Source organism: Lampris incognitus, chromosome 1, assembly GCF_029633865.1.
Source record: "Lampris incognitus isolate fLamInc1 chromosome 1, fLamInc1.hap2, whole genome shotgun sequence".
In the NCBI taxonomy this organism is placed as follows: Eukaryota; Metazoa; Chordata; class Actinopteri; order Lampriformes; family Lampridae; genus Lampris; species Lampris incognitus.
The window spans coordinates 35,725,933-35,742,504 of record NC_079211.1 but is presented as its reverse complement, the minus strand read 5'-3'; the positions used below and the strand labels follow the sequence as shown (position 1 = coordinate 35,742,504).

Sequence of the window (16,572 nt, the reverse complement as noted above, 5' to 3'; positions counted from 1 at the left end):
TCAGGTTTTTCCTTTAAAATATATACTAAAGATGTATATACACAAACGGGTGTCAAATTAAAGGAAAAGGGGCTCTGTTATGCTGTGTGTGTGTGGGGGGGGCATTTTCTGGCATACTTTGGGTCCATTTGTCCCCTTAGAGAGAAGGGTCACTGCAAATCAATACAAAGTTATTCTGAGTGATCATCTTTATCCTACGATGAAACATTTCCATCCCGATGGGTATGGTCTCCTCTGGGATCTTAAAAGCCCACGGTTTTCTCATCCCCCTATATCAGGATAACTAGAAGTAGGATGGTTATCATTGATTATTTCTCAAAGCGTTAGAGAGATAGAGCCCTTAAAATCAAGATATTTAGACGTCTCTCTGTGTGACTTGCTTCCCACTCAGATTAAAAGCAAAGAAGAAGGGAGTGATAAGTGACGTGCCACTGTCAGTATAGAGGCTGAATCATTTTGGGATTTTGCAGATGTTTGTGAGGCAAGAAGAATGAGCTATAACATAGGCCGTATAACACGACCTATGTTATCAGTTTATAACCCCCTTGAAAGATGGCTATGATTGGTTGAGCGTGAATACTGTCGTCATACAGAAGAGACCCTCCGTCTCTTCTGTGTGTGTGTGTGTATGTGTGTGTGTGTGTGTTGACTGTGCCCCGTGCTATTTTTTATAGAATACATGTGCAGATCCTGATCCCTGGTGTGACTGGTCAGTCTGTGAGCGACCATCTTACAGCTGCTACAAGAACAGAAAAGGGATTGTTGTATGCTGAATCTGCTAAAAGAATGCAGCGAAATAACGAGAATGATTTGAGACAAGAAGCTAAGGAGGACAAGTCAGCTAGGAAGCATACTGAGTTTTGCTTTTGTAATGACCAGACGAAGTTTTTGGCAGTTTGGCAATGGTAATTAACTGTACTGCTGGAGTAGAAAGAAAATCTGAGAGAACTGACATAATTATAGATGCAGCAAGGACATTTCTGGGTGTTGTAGGAGTTTCTGGAGAAGATGTGCAGCAGCTGCTGAAAGATGTTTTTAGTCCCTCTCAGAAACCTGAGAAATAGAGAAGTTATAGCAGAGTGAGAAATGGGAGGGAAGGACTTATTATTTTATTTAGTCAGTGGAAGTTAGTTTAAATCCAGTAGAAGGCGGTAATGCAACATTTCAGATGCCAACTGCCACTAAAAACCAATAAGAAAGATAAGAATGTTCTGATCCAACCTCAATGTCGAGGTGGAAAGGGGAAGCCGGTGCTGAATTTGCAGTTTGATTCAGCAAGACAGAAACCAAGAGCATTATTAAGTGGAGATTGAAGGAACGGTGGCAAAAGCAATGGGAGGAAGAGAGGGGGGACAGGACGATGGTTTTATAGACTTAAAGGAAAGTGGGAGAAATGAGAAGTGCAGGAAGGAACAGGAGAGACGAGACAATATCTAGAATTAGATTTGGACACACTGGAGGGAACGGTATGCTATTCAAAATAGGCAAACCTAATGCAGGCAGATGGGACTACTGTGAGCAAGAAGAAACAACTGAGCATGTTTTGCTACACTGTCAGAGATATGAGGCAGAAAGAAGGAATCTGATTTGAAACCTCAGAAAGGAATGAGTAAACTCAGACTTAATAGACATTTTACAAAAGAACTCAGGAAATTAGTGTCATAGAATTTTATTTCAGTATCTTAGAATAACCGCTTGGATAATGAAATTGAAACTTAGAATAACTAGTTTGATTGAGAAGAGATGAGTTTTTAATAGACATTCTGGTCCACACTCCATTCCAGTTGGTGGCGGTAATGCACCAAATTGTTGTTTGCCAACCGTCAATAACCCCTAACAAAAGAAGGAGAAGAAGGGGAAAGGTGACACGCAAGATGGCGGCTCCCGAAGATGACATGTTTTCGTTCTGTGTGGAACCCGTCAAAGTTAGCAGTTGCGTGGAAGTCAAATTTATTGATCAGGTCAAGGTACTGTGAGTCCGTAGTCATGCAGTCGAAATGTCTAATGACAAATTCAAGCATAACTGGAGTTTAAATTGGTGATGTTGCAGCAGTGCCACGCTGCAACATCACGCACGCGATTTGTCAATCTGGAGTACATAGATTAGTAGGGCAGTGACAGAGATCAGGTATTGAGTTGAGATCGATATAGTACTAGTTGCTGTATAGAATAAGAAAAGCTTTCTATTATGTTTGCACAACATGCATAATTGATGATAGGGCAAGTCTGTATGGGGTTTGATGTTTAAGCCAGATGTTGGCATAGCAGCAGATAGAAGACAGATGGACGCTATGACATAATGATGTATTATTTCCTTGTCAGGGCAAAGGTATCTTTGCTAAAAAGAGCATCAAGAAGGGAGAAACCATTTTCATTGAACGCCCACTTGTATCTGCCCAGTTCCTGTGGAACACGTTATATAAATACAAAGGTGAGGTACTCGGTGCAAATAGTCATATCTTATGTAGAATAATCACAGATATTGTTTTAATGTAAATGACCAGAGGTGGAAAACCCGGTCTGGGAAAGTAAAAACCCTAACTGCGTCTTTACTGCACCCATGTACTAAACCATCAAATTGCATTGACTAGTTTCCCAAATCCGCTGGTTTAATGCATGGATGGAGTAAAGACATGGTTAGGGTTTTTACTTTCTGGACCAGGTTTTTCCACCTCTGCAAATGACATTATATTGCAGTATTGAAATGTTTTGATTTAAATGGTGAACGTCTGATCCGTTTTTTTGTTTTTTGTGCCCTTACTCTGACAAGTTTGACAAGCATGAGTCATACATACAGTGTCATACATAGTGGTACATTGATAACATTCTGTAATGCTGCCCACTAGTCCCTTCCTCATTGTCTTCCGGTGGCTGTTGCAGCTTGTGAGTTCTGCTTACGTGCATTGGAAACCGCAGAGGAGAATGCCAGGAGACTCAGTGGCATCCCCGGCCTCAGTCTTCCATACCCTGAGCTGTGCCAAGTGCGGCCTGAGCTGCACCAGGCCTGTCCTCAATGCCAGGTTGGTCTCATCGGTGATCAATGAGAATAATCACAACGGTAAAAAAAATACATGTGCATGTTTAAGTAACAGCGCTGATTTACACACCAGGACGATGTGCCACACCAAAATGCAACTTGCGGTTGCTACAGTTTTTTGCAGTTGCTAACAAGCTGTTTTTTTGTTTGTTTTTTTTTTAAGCTCACTTTTTCAAAACTCTTCATACTACCCTCCACATCCAGCCTGTGAGCCAGTTTTGTGCAGCCCGCGCTGTTTTAGTTTTATTAAGAGATCTGGACCATGTATCCATTTTCCATACTACTTTAGTGTTTTTTTTTGTTTTTTGTTTTTGTTAAACGCTCTTGTGTCTCTAGTACTAAATACTCAGTTAAAATTAGTTGTGAGGCCAGTTGCAGATGACGTAGCGTAATGTCAGTTTTGCAGCTCTCTCTCTTACTCTCACTCACTCAGTCACTCCCTCTGTCTCACACACACACACACACACACACACACACACACACACACACACACACACACACACACACACACACACACACACACACACACACACACACACACACATTTACAGAGGGACAGTTTTTGAGAGACTTCATACTGCAGGTAATAAATATTGTTTGCCCGGAGATGGCATCTTTACTGGGAAACATCAGTCTCAGCTCAAATAGAATAACAGAATGGATCAGCGAGTTGTCAGGTGACATTTACAGACAGTTGTGCACTAAAGCAAATGATTTCATGCACTATTCTTTGGCACTTGATGAAAGCACAGATGTAAATGACAATGCTCAGCTCGTTATATTTGCAAGGGGTGTCAATGACTGTTTTGAGTTAACAGAAGAACTGCTAACTTTATGTCCAATGCAGGGAAAGACTACAGCTAAAGATATATTTCAGGTGCAATGCAATGCAATTGAGGGTTCTGGTTTACCCTGGAATAAATTGACTGGAATCACCACTGATGGTGCCCTGTCAATGATGGGAAGAAAAAATGGGCATGTAGCACTGAATCAAAGAAAGCTGGAGGAAAAGAATGTAGATCCCACAATTGCATTGCACTGCATCATTCACCAGTAGGTACTCTGCAGCAAATGCTTCAAATTTGACAGTATTATGACCGTTGTGGTGAAATGCATTAATTACATAAGATCAAGAGGTTTACAGCACCATCAGTTCTGTGTGTTTTTGGAGGAAATGCAACATCACTGGAGATGTGTTGTACTTTACAGAAGTGTGCTGGTTGAGCAGGGACAGTGTCTTGAAAAGGTTTTTTGAATTGAGGGAGGCGATCAGAGAATTAATGAAAGAAGGCAGGCTACATGTTCCTGAGCTTGATGATCCCAAATGGCTCATGGATTTAGCTTTCTTAGTTGATATCACACAGGCACTTAACACTCTTAATTTAAAACTGCAGGGGCCAGACCAACTTGTCACTGTAGCATTTGACAGTGTGAAAGCCTTCTCTGTGAAACTCTGATTAGGAAAAACCCAGCTCACAGAGAAAAGATTGGTCAGCTTCCCAACATGTCAGTAAATTACTGATGATGGTGCCGGAGTCAATGTTGGTGAGTATGTGACTGCCACTGACAATCTGCAGCAGGAGTTTGAGCATCGCTTTTTTAATTTTAAGACTCACAGCACCACTTTCCAGTCACTTGCAGACCCCCTGTCCTTTGATGTGGACAGTGCTCCAAGCACATTTCAAATGGAGCTCACAGACTTGCAGTGCAACACTGAGCTCAAGGCAAAGTTTAGAGAGGCACAAGGAAAACAGGAGATGCTTGGACAGTTTCTCAGAGAGCTTCCTAAAACATTCCGACAGTTGTCCAAACTGTTCAGGCAGGTCATGTGTCTTTTCGGCAGCACGTATCTGTGTGAAAAAGTGTTCTGAACTATCAGCTTTAATAAATCAAAGCATAGGTCCAGACTGACCAATAAACATCTCCAGGCTATCTTCAGGGTGTCCACTGCCCTGTCCCTGAAAGTAAATGTGCCTCACCTGTGTCAGCAGAAGAAGTGCCAGGTTTCTGGCAAGAAGTAGGCTAAATACGTATGTAGGCCTAGCCAAGGCTACACTATGTACATAGTTACCTATTCATGTGAAAACTGAAAAAATGTGAAATAAAAACAATGTGGAGGTTATATAGTCGAACAGTTTTTTCTTCATCCCTATTGCACCGGCCCTCCTCCATAAGACCACCTGTCAAGTGGCCCCCAGGTAATTTGAGTTTGAGACTCCTGCTCTACACTAATGCGTAGCTTGGCACAACAGTTAATTTCATGCCCAAAATGCACCAAAACTACCAAAACACTGCAAACAGGACTCGTATCATTCTACCAGAACACCAGCACTAGTTTTCTCCCAACAAGAACAGTTGTTCACTCATAACACTGGCCTAAAAACACCAACAACTGGCAGCATTACTGTAGATGCATAATTTTTATATCAATCTTTGAAGTAGTTAATCATTTTTGGTCTTTTGTTATTGTCAGTAGAATTGATTTAATTTTTTTCAGTGGGCTTTCTATTACAAAACTAGTGGTTTATCTTACTGTACACAGTATACCACAATATATGCAACAGGAACGAACAAGAAATGCTGCGTATACTAGCAATTGCAAATAAAGCGATAGAAGCAAAAATTCCAATACTCCAATACAACAAAATGAAAATGATGAAAACCAGCCTCTTAATGATGATTTATGACATGGTCTAATATGTTCTATTATGGTAGCTCTTATCTCATCTGAGACAATATCTTGCAGTCTTCCTATATATTGAATGCAACCACACATTCATACCCCTCTCCTCCATTTTCCAGCCATTTGTCATTCTCTTTCACCCACCCCTCTTTTCCTTACTGGGTCCATCTTGAACAAAATCATTCCAAAGATGTCCTCTTTTTTATAGATGTCATGGAACCGAATTTTTTTCAACACCCGGGTAGGTCTCCAACTGAGATGGGAATCAGCTGTGATTGATCTATTTGCGTAACTTCAGTCAGCAGTTTGTCTCTATAACCACTCCTAAGAACCTTTTTAGTGTTTTTAATGTGTTTCAATATAGTCTGTACCAATCAGCCAAAACGTTAAAAGCATCGACAGGTAAGTGAATAACATTGATTATCTTGCTACAGTGGAAGATTTCAAGGGGTGAGATATATTAGGCAGCAAGTGAATAGTCAGTTCTTGACATTGATGTGTTGGAAGCAGGAAAAATGGGCAAGCGCAAGGATCTGAGTGTGATGGCTAGACGACTGGGTCAGAGCATCTCCAAAATGGCAGGTCTTGTTGGGTGTTCCAGTTATGTAGTGGTCAGTACTAGGGATCGACTGATTATCGGTCTGGGCGATTATCGGCTTAGGTAATTTGTCATTTTTCATATTATCATTACCAGCATATTTTTATCGGCCAAGCCGATATTTTTTTTTAAATCACATGTTGAAAATGTTTATTGCCTTGCATACAGAAAAAAAGTTTTTAAACAATCACATGAAGAGGAGAGATGTGAAAAGAGGAGAAAGGGGAAACTTGTAGAAAAACGGCAAGCAAGAATGGTCAGGGTGTGTGTTCAAAAGCATAACTACAGCATTATCAGGAGTGAAATCTATTAGACACTCCAATAAATGCAGCAGTCAAATTTCGTTGCACAGGAGCAAGGTTATGAAAATAAACTTCAAAATGAAGCTATAACCTTTATATAGCTGGAACTCACCTGAACATTTTTCAAGGCATTTCTAAATTTTGCAAGTCTTTAACCTTCTCAGCGTTGGCAACATCATTCCTTCAAAATAAATGATTGACAATTGCTTTTAAAAACTGTCATATACTTTCATAAAGGGAGGGAGCAAAGGCCAACTCTTTGGTAAACTGTTAGGTCTGTCAGTGAATGTTCCAAATTCGTATATAACTGAATCGTGGGGAAACCCCCCCCCAAAAAAAAAACACATGGGTGGATTTTGTCTGTGTCCCATTCCTCAACTTCCATGCCAGCTACTCCTGCCGAATCTCCAAACTGGGAGCACACAGACTCCCATCTACTGCAGGTAATACTGACTATTGATAAGTACCTCATGCAACCCCACTTCAAAAAACCCCAACTATCACTTTAAAGATAAGAGAAAGGGAACATAATGACACTAATGTAAAATTTTCCATTCAGTTCAGTCAAAGCCTGCAGGGAGCACTTTAACCAACTTATGTGGAATTATTTTAATATTTTAATTATTCAGTTTGATCAAAGTTTACTTCCTGCTGTCCATGCTGTTTAATTCATTCTATTTTCATGTTTTGGAAGTTATTTATTTTTAATTAAAAAAGAATTCCACCCAGATCATTATCTAGTGCCTTGAACATCATGCACTTTATTTTTTCAAATATTTCCTGTTTTACACAAAATTCAATCAAACACATGTTCATTTAAAGGCAGCTTGTGTCGGGGTTTGTGTTGCTGTAAATTGTGGCACAATTTTCTTTTTTTTTACATTTACTGCAACTGAATATCGGCTCCAAATATTGGCTATCGGCTGCAATAACTTACCGATAATCGATATCGGGCCCGAAAAATCCATATCGGTCGACCCCGAGTCAGTACCTATCAAAAGTATCCAATGAAGGACAACCGCTGAACCGGACATAGGCGCTCAAAGTTTATTGATGCTTATGGGGAGCGAAGGCTAGCCCATCTGGCTCCATTCTCCAGAAGAGCTACTGCAGCTCAAATTGGTGAAAAAGTTAATGTTGGCTATGATAGACAATAGACGGGTGTCAGAACACAGAGTGCATCACAGCCTGCTCAGCCTGCTGCATATGGGGCTGTGTAGTCCCAGACCAGTCAGTGCCCATGATGACCCCTGTCCATCATCGAAAGTGCCTAGAATAGGCACGTGAGCATCAGAACTGGACCATAGAGCAATGGAAGAAGGTGGCCTGATCTGGTGAATCACATTTTCTTTTACATCATGTGGACAGCTGGGTGCGTGTGCGTTGTTTACCTGGGGGAGAGATGGTACCAGGATGCATTATGGGAAGAAGGCAAGCCAGCAGAGGCATGTTCTGCTGGGAAACCTTGGGTCCTGGCATTCATGTTGATGTTACTTTGACACGGACCACCTACCTAAACATTGCTGCAGACCAGTTGCACCCCTTCATGGCAACGGTATTACCGGATCGCAATGGTTTCCTTCAGCAGGATAATGCGCCCTGCCACACTGCAAAAAATGTTCAGGAAGGGTTTGAGGAACATGACAAAGATTTCAAGGTGTTGCCTTGGCCTCCAAATTCCCCAGATCTCAATCCAATCGAGCATCTGTGGGATGTGCTGGAAAAACATGCCCGATCCATCTTGGAATTTACAGGACTTAAAGGATCTGCTGCTAACACCTCGACAGATCAGAGCTGTTTTGGCATCATGAGGGGGACCTACATAATATTAGGCAGGTGGTTTTAATGTTTTGGCTAATCGGTGCATGCGACTTTGAAATAGAGTATGCAAACATTTGCAAATTGGACTGTGGAATTGTGCAGTTTTGTTGGTGGCCAAGCTTTGATTGAGAAATGAATTCAAGAATTTTGAAAACTACTCCTTGAATGCATTTTGTGTTCAAGCAATGGGGAAAAAAAATCATTCATGGTTTGGTCCAAATAGAGTGCTGTTGTGTTAACTATGTTAAGAGCTTTGAAAAATGAACTTAAACTTAAAAAGCTTGCGAGCAATTGTAAAAAAACAAAAACGTTACGTTCCTAAGGACACCAGGGAAAGCCATGAATTTGAAAAGACTCAAAATCCTCAGAATCAAGTTTATTGGCTATGCAGGTTTGCACACACATGGAATTTGATGCCGATTTTGTGGCTCTCACAGTGTACTTACATAGAATAGCAACCCAACAATCTTCAGATACATACACAAGGATTGACTATACAGGTGAAATAAGAGGTGATAAAGTGCGGCGGTGCAGAGAATATATCAGAGATGCTGAAATAAATCTTAGCAGGTTACTTACATCCATGACAAGAGTGTACCAGCATACGTACAATGTACAGTACAGTATATACAAAATGGTTGGATTTATTTGACAGTGTTAGCGTTCATTTGAATGACAGCCGGCAGAAAGAAACTTTTTATAGCTGGTTGTTTTGGGGTACAGTGCTCTGTAGTGCCTACCAGAGGGGAGGAGTTGGAACAGGTTGTGACCAGGGTGTGATGGGTCTGCAGTAATGCAGCCTGCCCGTTTCCTAAGGCTGGAGGTGTATAAGTCCTGAATGGAGGGCAGGTTGGCACCAATGATTTTCTCTGCAGACCTAACTGTCTGTTGTAGTCTGTCCTTGTCCTGTTTGGTGGCCGATCCAAATCAGACAGTGATGGATGTGCAGAGGACAGACTGGATTATTGCAGTGTATAACTGAATCAGCAGTTCCTGAGGCAGGTTGAACTTCTGAGAAAGTACATCCTCTGCTGGGCCTTTTTGACGATTGTGTCTATGTTGGATGCCCACCTTAGGTCCTGGGAGATTATGGAACCCAGAAATCTGTAGGTTTTCACTGCAGACACTGTGCTGTGGGGTGGGGGGGCAGTGTTGGGGGGTTCCTCCAAATCTACTGTCATCACCACTGTTTTGAGTGTGCTCAGCTCCTGGTTGTTATGGCCACACCAGAGGGCCAGCTGTGCAACCTGCAAAAGTTAAGGGAATTAAACTTGGAACAAAAAAGCTTGAAAAACTTAAAGCATTCTGTAAATTTGGTAATCATACTTTTTCAGCTGGGAAGTGTTTAACTGTATAGTTTGGCAGCCGTCATGCATTTTTAATGTGAAATAGTAATGTAAGGCTTTGCTCTTACAAGAGTGGCCATAGAATATGTGGCAAAGTCATTGAGATTCACGGGCAAACTGAAATGGTTTTGGCACCTGCCACTCTGAATTCTATGGAAATGTAATGCATTCACTTGAGGAAAAAAAAAGTTTGCCTTGTTTTTCTGAATTAACGATATTATTATCAAAATTCTGAGAATTTTTCATGGAAAAAAAAATCTGTTCAATTTTTCTGAATTAACAAGATACCTCAAAATCCTGCAAGAAGCTCTCACCTGCATGGAGTATGGTCACTGCTGCTAATCAGCCTGACCCTCCGACACGAATATCTCCCAAATGTCTCAGACCAAAATAAAAATAGATTAAGATAAACAGGCAGAACATGGTTGGTTCCATGAATTCGAGCTCTTGAGTAAATGAGAGCTTCTCTTGGGGTTTTGCAATCTCGTGAATTCAGAAAAACAAGGCAGATTTTTTTTTTTTGCATGAAAAGTTCTCAGAATTCTGAGATATTAATTCAGCAAAAACAGCAAACATTTTTTCTCAAGTGAATGCATTATGCTTCCAATGCCCCATTTTCTGGTCCATTTAATTTTGTGCTAGGATTACAATCAGCCGATGTCTCTCCCTGCAGGTTAAGTACTGTAGCAAAGAATGTTTGCAAGCTGCAGCAGACCAATACCATCGAGTCCTGTGTTTGGGTCCCTCCCATGAAGATCTGAAGCACCCTATCAACAAACTTCAAGATGTATGGAGGTCAGAGAGGCTTTATACCGATTTGCCCTTGTGTGAAGTTTTTTGATCAGACCGATGAATTTGTTCAGCCGTAACCGAGATCACTTCTGTCATTTCCAGGAATATGCATTATCCCCCGGAGACCTCCAGCATCATGCTTATGGCCAGAATGGTGGCCGTTGTCAAACAGGTGATGCCATGAGTACATGCATGATGATTTTCCACCAAAACTTTTTCTATTTCAGTTTTAATCATGTATAGAGCCTTAATGTTGCAGTGGTCACTAGTCTTCCTGGGTGCTGCACAAATAAAATGTGAGATGAATACTAGTTAACACACAAACCAAAAAACAGCCTGTATCTGAATCAACTGGCAGACAAAAATATGCTTAACGTGAAGCAAAAGAAATTGACATCAGACTTCAAAACATAAACCAGTCACTGACTATGTATAGGTAATGACGCTGAAGATATCAACATTGAAATGGCCTCTTGCTTTTCTTTTCTTTTTTTGGCTGCTCACTAGCTACAGGGTTTGGTGCAACTTGTGAATCTTGATTAAAAACTTTTATAGAAGCAGCAAGGAAGACGGTGTTTCTTAAGTTATACTTGTTATTATTACCTATGTTGCCTAGGCCAAAGACAAAGCACACTGGCAGAGGCTATTTTCACAGTTTTGCAGTCGTACTGCCAATGAGGAAGAGGAGATAGCTCACAAGCTCCTGGGAGAAAAGTTCAGAGTAAGTTACCATATAATTTTAAATGCACATCACAAATGTGTAATATCAAAATGTCAAAACCTTGAACTATCAAAGTGTTTTAAAGTCATAATATCAACCGGATGTGATGTTGTGGCTTTAACTGGACAAATTATTTCAATAATAATGTCAGGGTTAATGGTTTTATTTCCATGCAAAATGTGTATGTAGTCATGACAGTACAAGGGACACAAGGAAAGATTAATACTGCCATTCTCGCAGTCATTTTACAATATTAATGGAAACGCAGTGTCCCTGAGAAGTTAAGCTGACTTGTATATTGTTCACAAAGCAAATGTTATGCATAATGTTGGAGAATGTCAAGCCTTATATTTTGGTAATTCAAATAATTTGCATTGTTTCCACAGGGACAGTTGGCATTACTACAAAGTCTCTTTACAACAGCACTTTATGACGATTATCTCAATAGGGTAAGTATGAAACGCTGTTGTAATAAAACAAGTGTGCATTTTTCTATTTTTTCCAATTCTAAAGTTTTTTAATGTCAGGCTACAAGATACTGTAAAATTTCTGTTAATACCTGGGTATGTATCTAGTTCAGTGATGACCTGTGCCTTAAAGAGAGACCGACACACCCTTTCTGAACACATTTTTTAACATCGGGAGTTTGAATCATAACCGAAAATAGGTGTGGTTTTATGAATTCAAAGCTATTGGCTACTGTCTTCCTGACATCACCGTGCTACCGCTCATACCACTCATGCTCGCCGACATGATAACTGACCGATAAACATCAATTAATATCACAATTCGGTGAGTATTTTGACTTCATAACTCAAAATCTGTTACAAACAACAATAACACAGGTACGTGGATATAAAGTTTTTTATTTTAGGGTTTTAAACATGAGCGGTAGTGCGTTGACGTTTGATATGGATCCAGTTATCCACAGCTCTCATACGTAGTATAGAGGGCTGTGTAACCCTTTATGCAAATTGACTGTGTCTACATATCCACCGGCACAATTTTTCCGTGGTCACATTCCAACTCGGAACTGAATTTCTCTGTGGAACTGAATTTTGCCACTGAATTTCTCCGTGGTCACATTACAACTCGGAACATAGCCTATCAATAGGAATTTTCAGATTTTGATGTCAGTATCACTTTAAATTCACCAAGCAGCTAATTCAATGGCTGGTTTTAGTTTGGTTGTAGACTACAATACTTGTATGTGAGTGTGCGTGCAGGTGTGTCTGTCTTTTGTCTCTATTTTTTTCCCCCCATTCATAGCATAACTTTCACATGGAAATATTTGGCAGCATACTGGTGGTTTGTCTTAAATGTAATCTCAGAAAAAGTTTTCTCTGTCAGTCATTTTGACAGGCCACAAACTATAGATAAATGTGCTATTCCCATGCACATCTGACATATTATTTAAACTTTCCTGATATATTGCTGACTTGCACAAGTTCTTAGCAGATGAGCCATTTTAGACTTGACACTGAGCTGAGACCGGTATCAATTTACTGACATATCACTGTAGCCAGCGCCAATTAAAAGACCTGGCTGCTGTTCAAGAGTCGGCATCAGTTGGACAATCTATGGTCTTTCATACTGGTTAGAAGGATGTCATAGGGAACAGGAGAGAGGCAGTTCAACCAGACAGTTAGTGTGCCCCTCCAGAGATCTGTGCTGTAGCTGTCTTGGCACTCTGACCTCCCCTGCATAGGGGTCACTTGACAGGAGGGTTTCTCCCACAGAGGTTGATAAAGTGTCACACTATTTGTGTTCCAGTGGTTTACACCAGAGGGGTTTCGCTCTCTGTTCTCTCTTGTGGGGACCAATGGACAAGGCATAGGCACCAGGTAATACCTCTGTCTTTTTCCTTTGAGTGTTAAGTCAGCTCCCTGTATCTGTTTATTTTGATTAACTTTTACATTTGACTTCATTGACTGATTCATATCAAATGTCCTTTTTTCTCTTTCGTTTCAGTTCTTTAAGTCAGTGGGTTCATGCCTGTGATGCACTTGAGCTTCCTGTACAGCAGAGGGAGCAGTTGGATTCATTTATTGACCAGCTTTACAAGGACATAGAGAAAGGTCACAATTTTATCCCCGTCTCTCATCATTCAGTTTTTTTTTTTTAGCCTTTTGTCATTCTAATGGTTATGTAATTGAACCTTAATTGATGTCCACCTTAACAATTTTAAACAAGTGTCCCTGGTTAATTATGTAACTTGTGCATCATTCTATTAAATGTTAGGTGTGAACAGGAATAAGTCCTCTTTCTCTTTGCAGAAACTGGAGACTTTCTAAACTGTGAAGGCTCTGGACTTTTCTTGCTTCAAAGCTCGTGTAAGTGGGGTGGTCCATGTTGACAGAAGACAAACACTGTCTGTTTCCAAGACACCATTGCCTCAGTGAAGAGGCTGCCCTTATGTGAAGACCTCTTATGCTTTGTTGCCTTTTTTCCCTGCCCTTGCAGGTAATCACAGCTGCATGCCAAACGCAGAGGCTTCTTTCCCAGACAACAATTTCTTGCTTCACCTCAGCACCCTCGATGACATCAACCCAGGAGAGGTCCGCAGACATGTCTGGGTTCAGGGTGATAAATTCTGGCCTTGGATAGATGTGACCGAGCATCCCTCTCTTGCTTTATGCGTTCTGTTGTCAGACAGTATTAGAAGGCTGAGACTCTGAGGATTGAAGTGGGTTTGTCAGGCTGTCAAAAAGATTGAGAAGCCTTGCATCTGCCCGGCACAGTGATGTCAGCGCAGCTGCATGAGTTTCACAGTAAAGCCTTCCTTTTGAATACGGGCTAGAATGGTAACTCTTTGTACCTTTCGCTGATCGAAAGATGAAAAAAGGAACAGCAACTTCCTGCAAGAGGGGTGTGTGTGAATTGACAGTGCCAAATCTAATTGAATTTGATCTATATCATTAGTGGTTTTAGTGGGGTTAATTTCTATGTAGAAGGATGTCTATTCAATACCATAACTTTGGGATGTCAGTGTGCATCAGCTAATTCCACTGTTTAATGTTAGTTTATATATTAAACATGTTTTAATTTCTAATTTCTGCTTTTGTTTATTTTCATACAATCTCTAGGAGATCTGTATCAGTTACCTAGACTGCTGTCAGCGGGACCGGAGCCGTCATAGCCGACACAAAATTCTGAGGTAAAAGAGCGTAATCCCCAGTATGAATCCCTTGGATAGACGCATGTTGTTCTCAATTCCATCTAGATCAATGGGAAGCCTTCCAGACAGTGGAAGGTGATTCTGATTAGAGATGCCAGGTGGGCCTGTGTCCATCCTCCTACTTAGGCTCCTTATTGACTAACAAGCAGTCAATGCATCACTGATTTACACCTTAAAACTGGGTTGGGTGGCGTTTTGTTGTTTCGACTTTATAAGATTGTTTTCTGTGCCCTGTGTAATGCAGAAAATAGGGGAAACTATTGCAACTCTAGGCCAGTGATGTGCATGTAGATGCATCCCTCCTAATCTGCAGCCAGCTGGTTGAAAATTATGCAGCCTCTTGTGCTTATCTGTAGCAACGGCTGTTGTAAAGCATTCAATTTTCTTCACAACCGTCTTCCACTGCGTTTATGTCTGATGCACTTGCTTCTTGCAAGAGATGAGATGGAACAATTTATATAACCCCATCATTCTCTTCTCAGGGAGAACTACCTGTTCGTCTGCTCATGTCCAAAGTGCATCTCTCAAATGGATGACCTGGACCTGACATCGGAGGAGGAGGAGGAGGAAGAAGAGGAAGATGAGGGGGAAGCAGAGGGAGAGACAGAGGGGGATGAGATGGAGGATGAGATGACAGATGTCTGATGGGAAAGACTCGTCCCTGTTATTCGTAAAGCCCTCCCGTGACCACCGCACTAAGGAAGCTTGAAGCGCAGCGCATTTGAGACCAACCTCAAAACATGATTTTGCATATCGCCAAAACTATCCACATAGGTTGTGTAAGGAGGGAGAAAAAATATCTTGTCACAATAAAATGTATCTTATTCTTTGCCCTGATGTCATGGATATGTCACTGTAATTGTGCTAAAATGATAAAGGAGAGTATTTGTTAAATGCACACTTCCTCTGCACTGAGGAAATGGCCAACAATAATTATTTCATTCAGTTTAAAGTACCTAAGGATGTCAAATTTGTCAGTAAGCGAAAGACAATTGACTCTCAGATTTTGCCATTTACAAGGTCTTTCTTACAAGGCTATGCATTCTGTGTAGCTGCTGCTGTAGCTCTTCTGATACTTACATATATGGGTAAACCAATGATGATTAAAGATACTGTCATAGATAGATTTCCAGCCAGTGACATACACTTTGTTTCAGGTATTTGAAAAAACTTGAGGTAAAGTATGGAGACCTTGAGTGGTATCCAGCTTTAATGTAAATATATGCCCTTTTATTAGGAACTATATTCAATTGTGGTTCCACATGAGTGAAATTGCTTTTATGGACTACATTTAAGTCAGTGCTTGAGCAATTACTGCAGTCTCCAATCCCAATATTTTAATTGTCACTAAGGCTAATAGGCTTTGGCAGTTGTAATTTTTATTTAAATTTTTATTTTACCTTGGTGTAAGAAAATGTTCCCTTTTTTTTTTTACAAAGTAATTTTGCTACTGAAACTGATAGTTAAAAAATGGGTAGCTATTGCCACCACTCTGTTTGGGTTAACAACTGTTTGGGTCATCTGTGTTCGTTTACCTGCAAGACATGTTACTGATTTTGCTGTAGGCCATTTGTACAAATTTGACGTGATTTTTGCATGTAGGTCTTGCATGTCTCATTTCACGCCATACTGGTGAGTAGGTGGGTTAAATAGGACATTCTGCAACCCACCCCACCACTCCGACAGTTTTGTGCCTTGTGTTACTTTTCAGTCTAGGCTGTGCCAACTCCAGGTGAGACGTTGGACTGAAATGCAGAATGACTAATGCTGCCTGATTAATTAAAGATCTTACAGTCATGCATATTTCTCAACGTCCTACTATTGCAGATGGATAACAGTTCCTCCATCTGCGTAGTGTGCCCTCCACTTCCCAACCCCAAGAATTGCCTCATTTGTATGAAATGATAAACAGGCCTTGATGCACTAAAAAGGGATGAGAAAGGAGACATTATTTTCATGGAAGGATGTGCACCTGGGGCCCAGCATGGTGGGAGATGGGACCTCTGGTCACATCCTCCAGTGAAGCAGCTCTGTAGATTTTGGAATGTAGATTTCACTGCGGCAGGTCCACTCCAGGGGTGGAGCGCAGCAGGC

General features: G+C 40.9%; 1 protein-coding gene across 1 annotated transcript; it reads left to right on the top strand.

The window, feature by feature from the left end:
* The first annotated feature begins 1,874 nt into the window (after nucleotides 1–1,874).
* Nucleotides 1,875–16,271, top strand: smyd5 (SMYD family member 5). Its single transcript, XM_056289803.1, has 13 exons — nucleotides 1,875–1,967; nucleotides 2,323–2,431; nucleotides 2,881–3,020; nucleotides 10,461–10,582; nucleotides 10,682–10,751; nucleotides 11,196–11,300; nucleotides 11,687–11,749; nucleotides 13,074–13,144; nucleotides 13,272–13,378; nucleotides 13,577–13,633; nucleotides 13,764–13,858; nucleotides 14,387–14,457; nucleotides 14,961–16,271. Exons 1-13 carry the CDS (start codon nucleotides 1,875–1,877, stop codon nucleotides 15,121–15,123), a joined length of 1,266 nt encoding a protein of 421 aa, XP_056145778.1. The 3' UTR covers nucleotides 15,124–16,271.
* The last annotated feature ends 301 nt before the right edge of the window (nucleotides 16,272–16,572 follow it).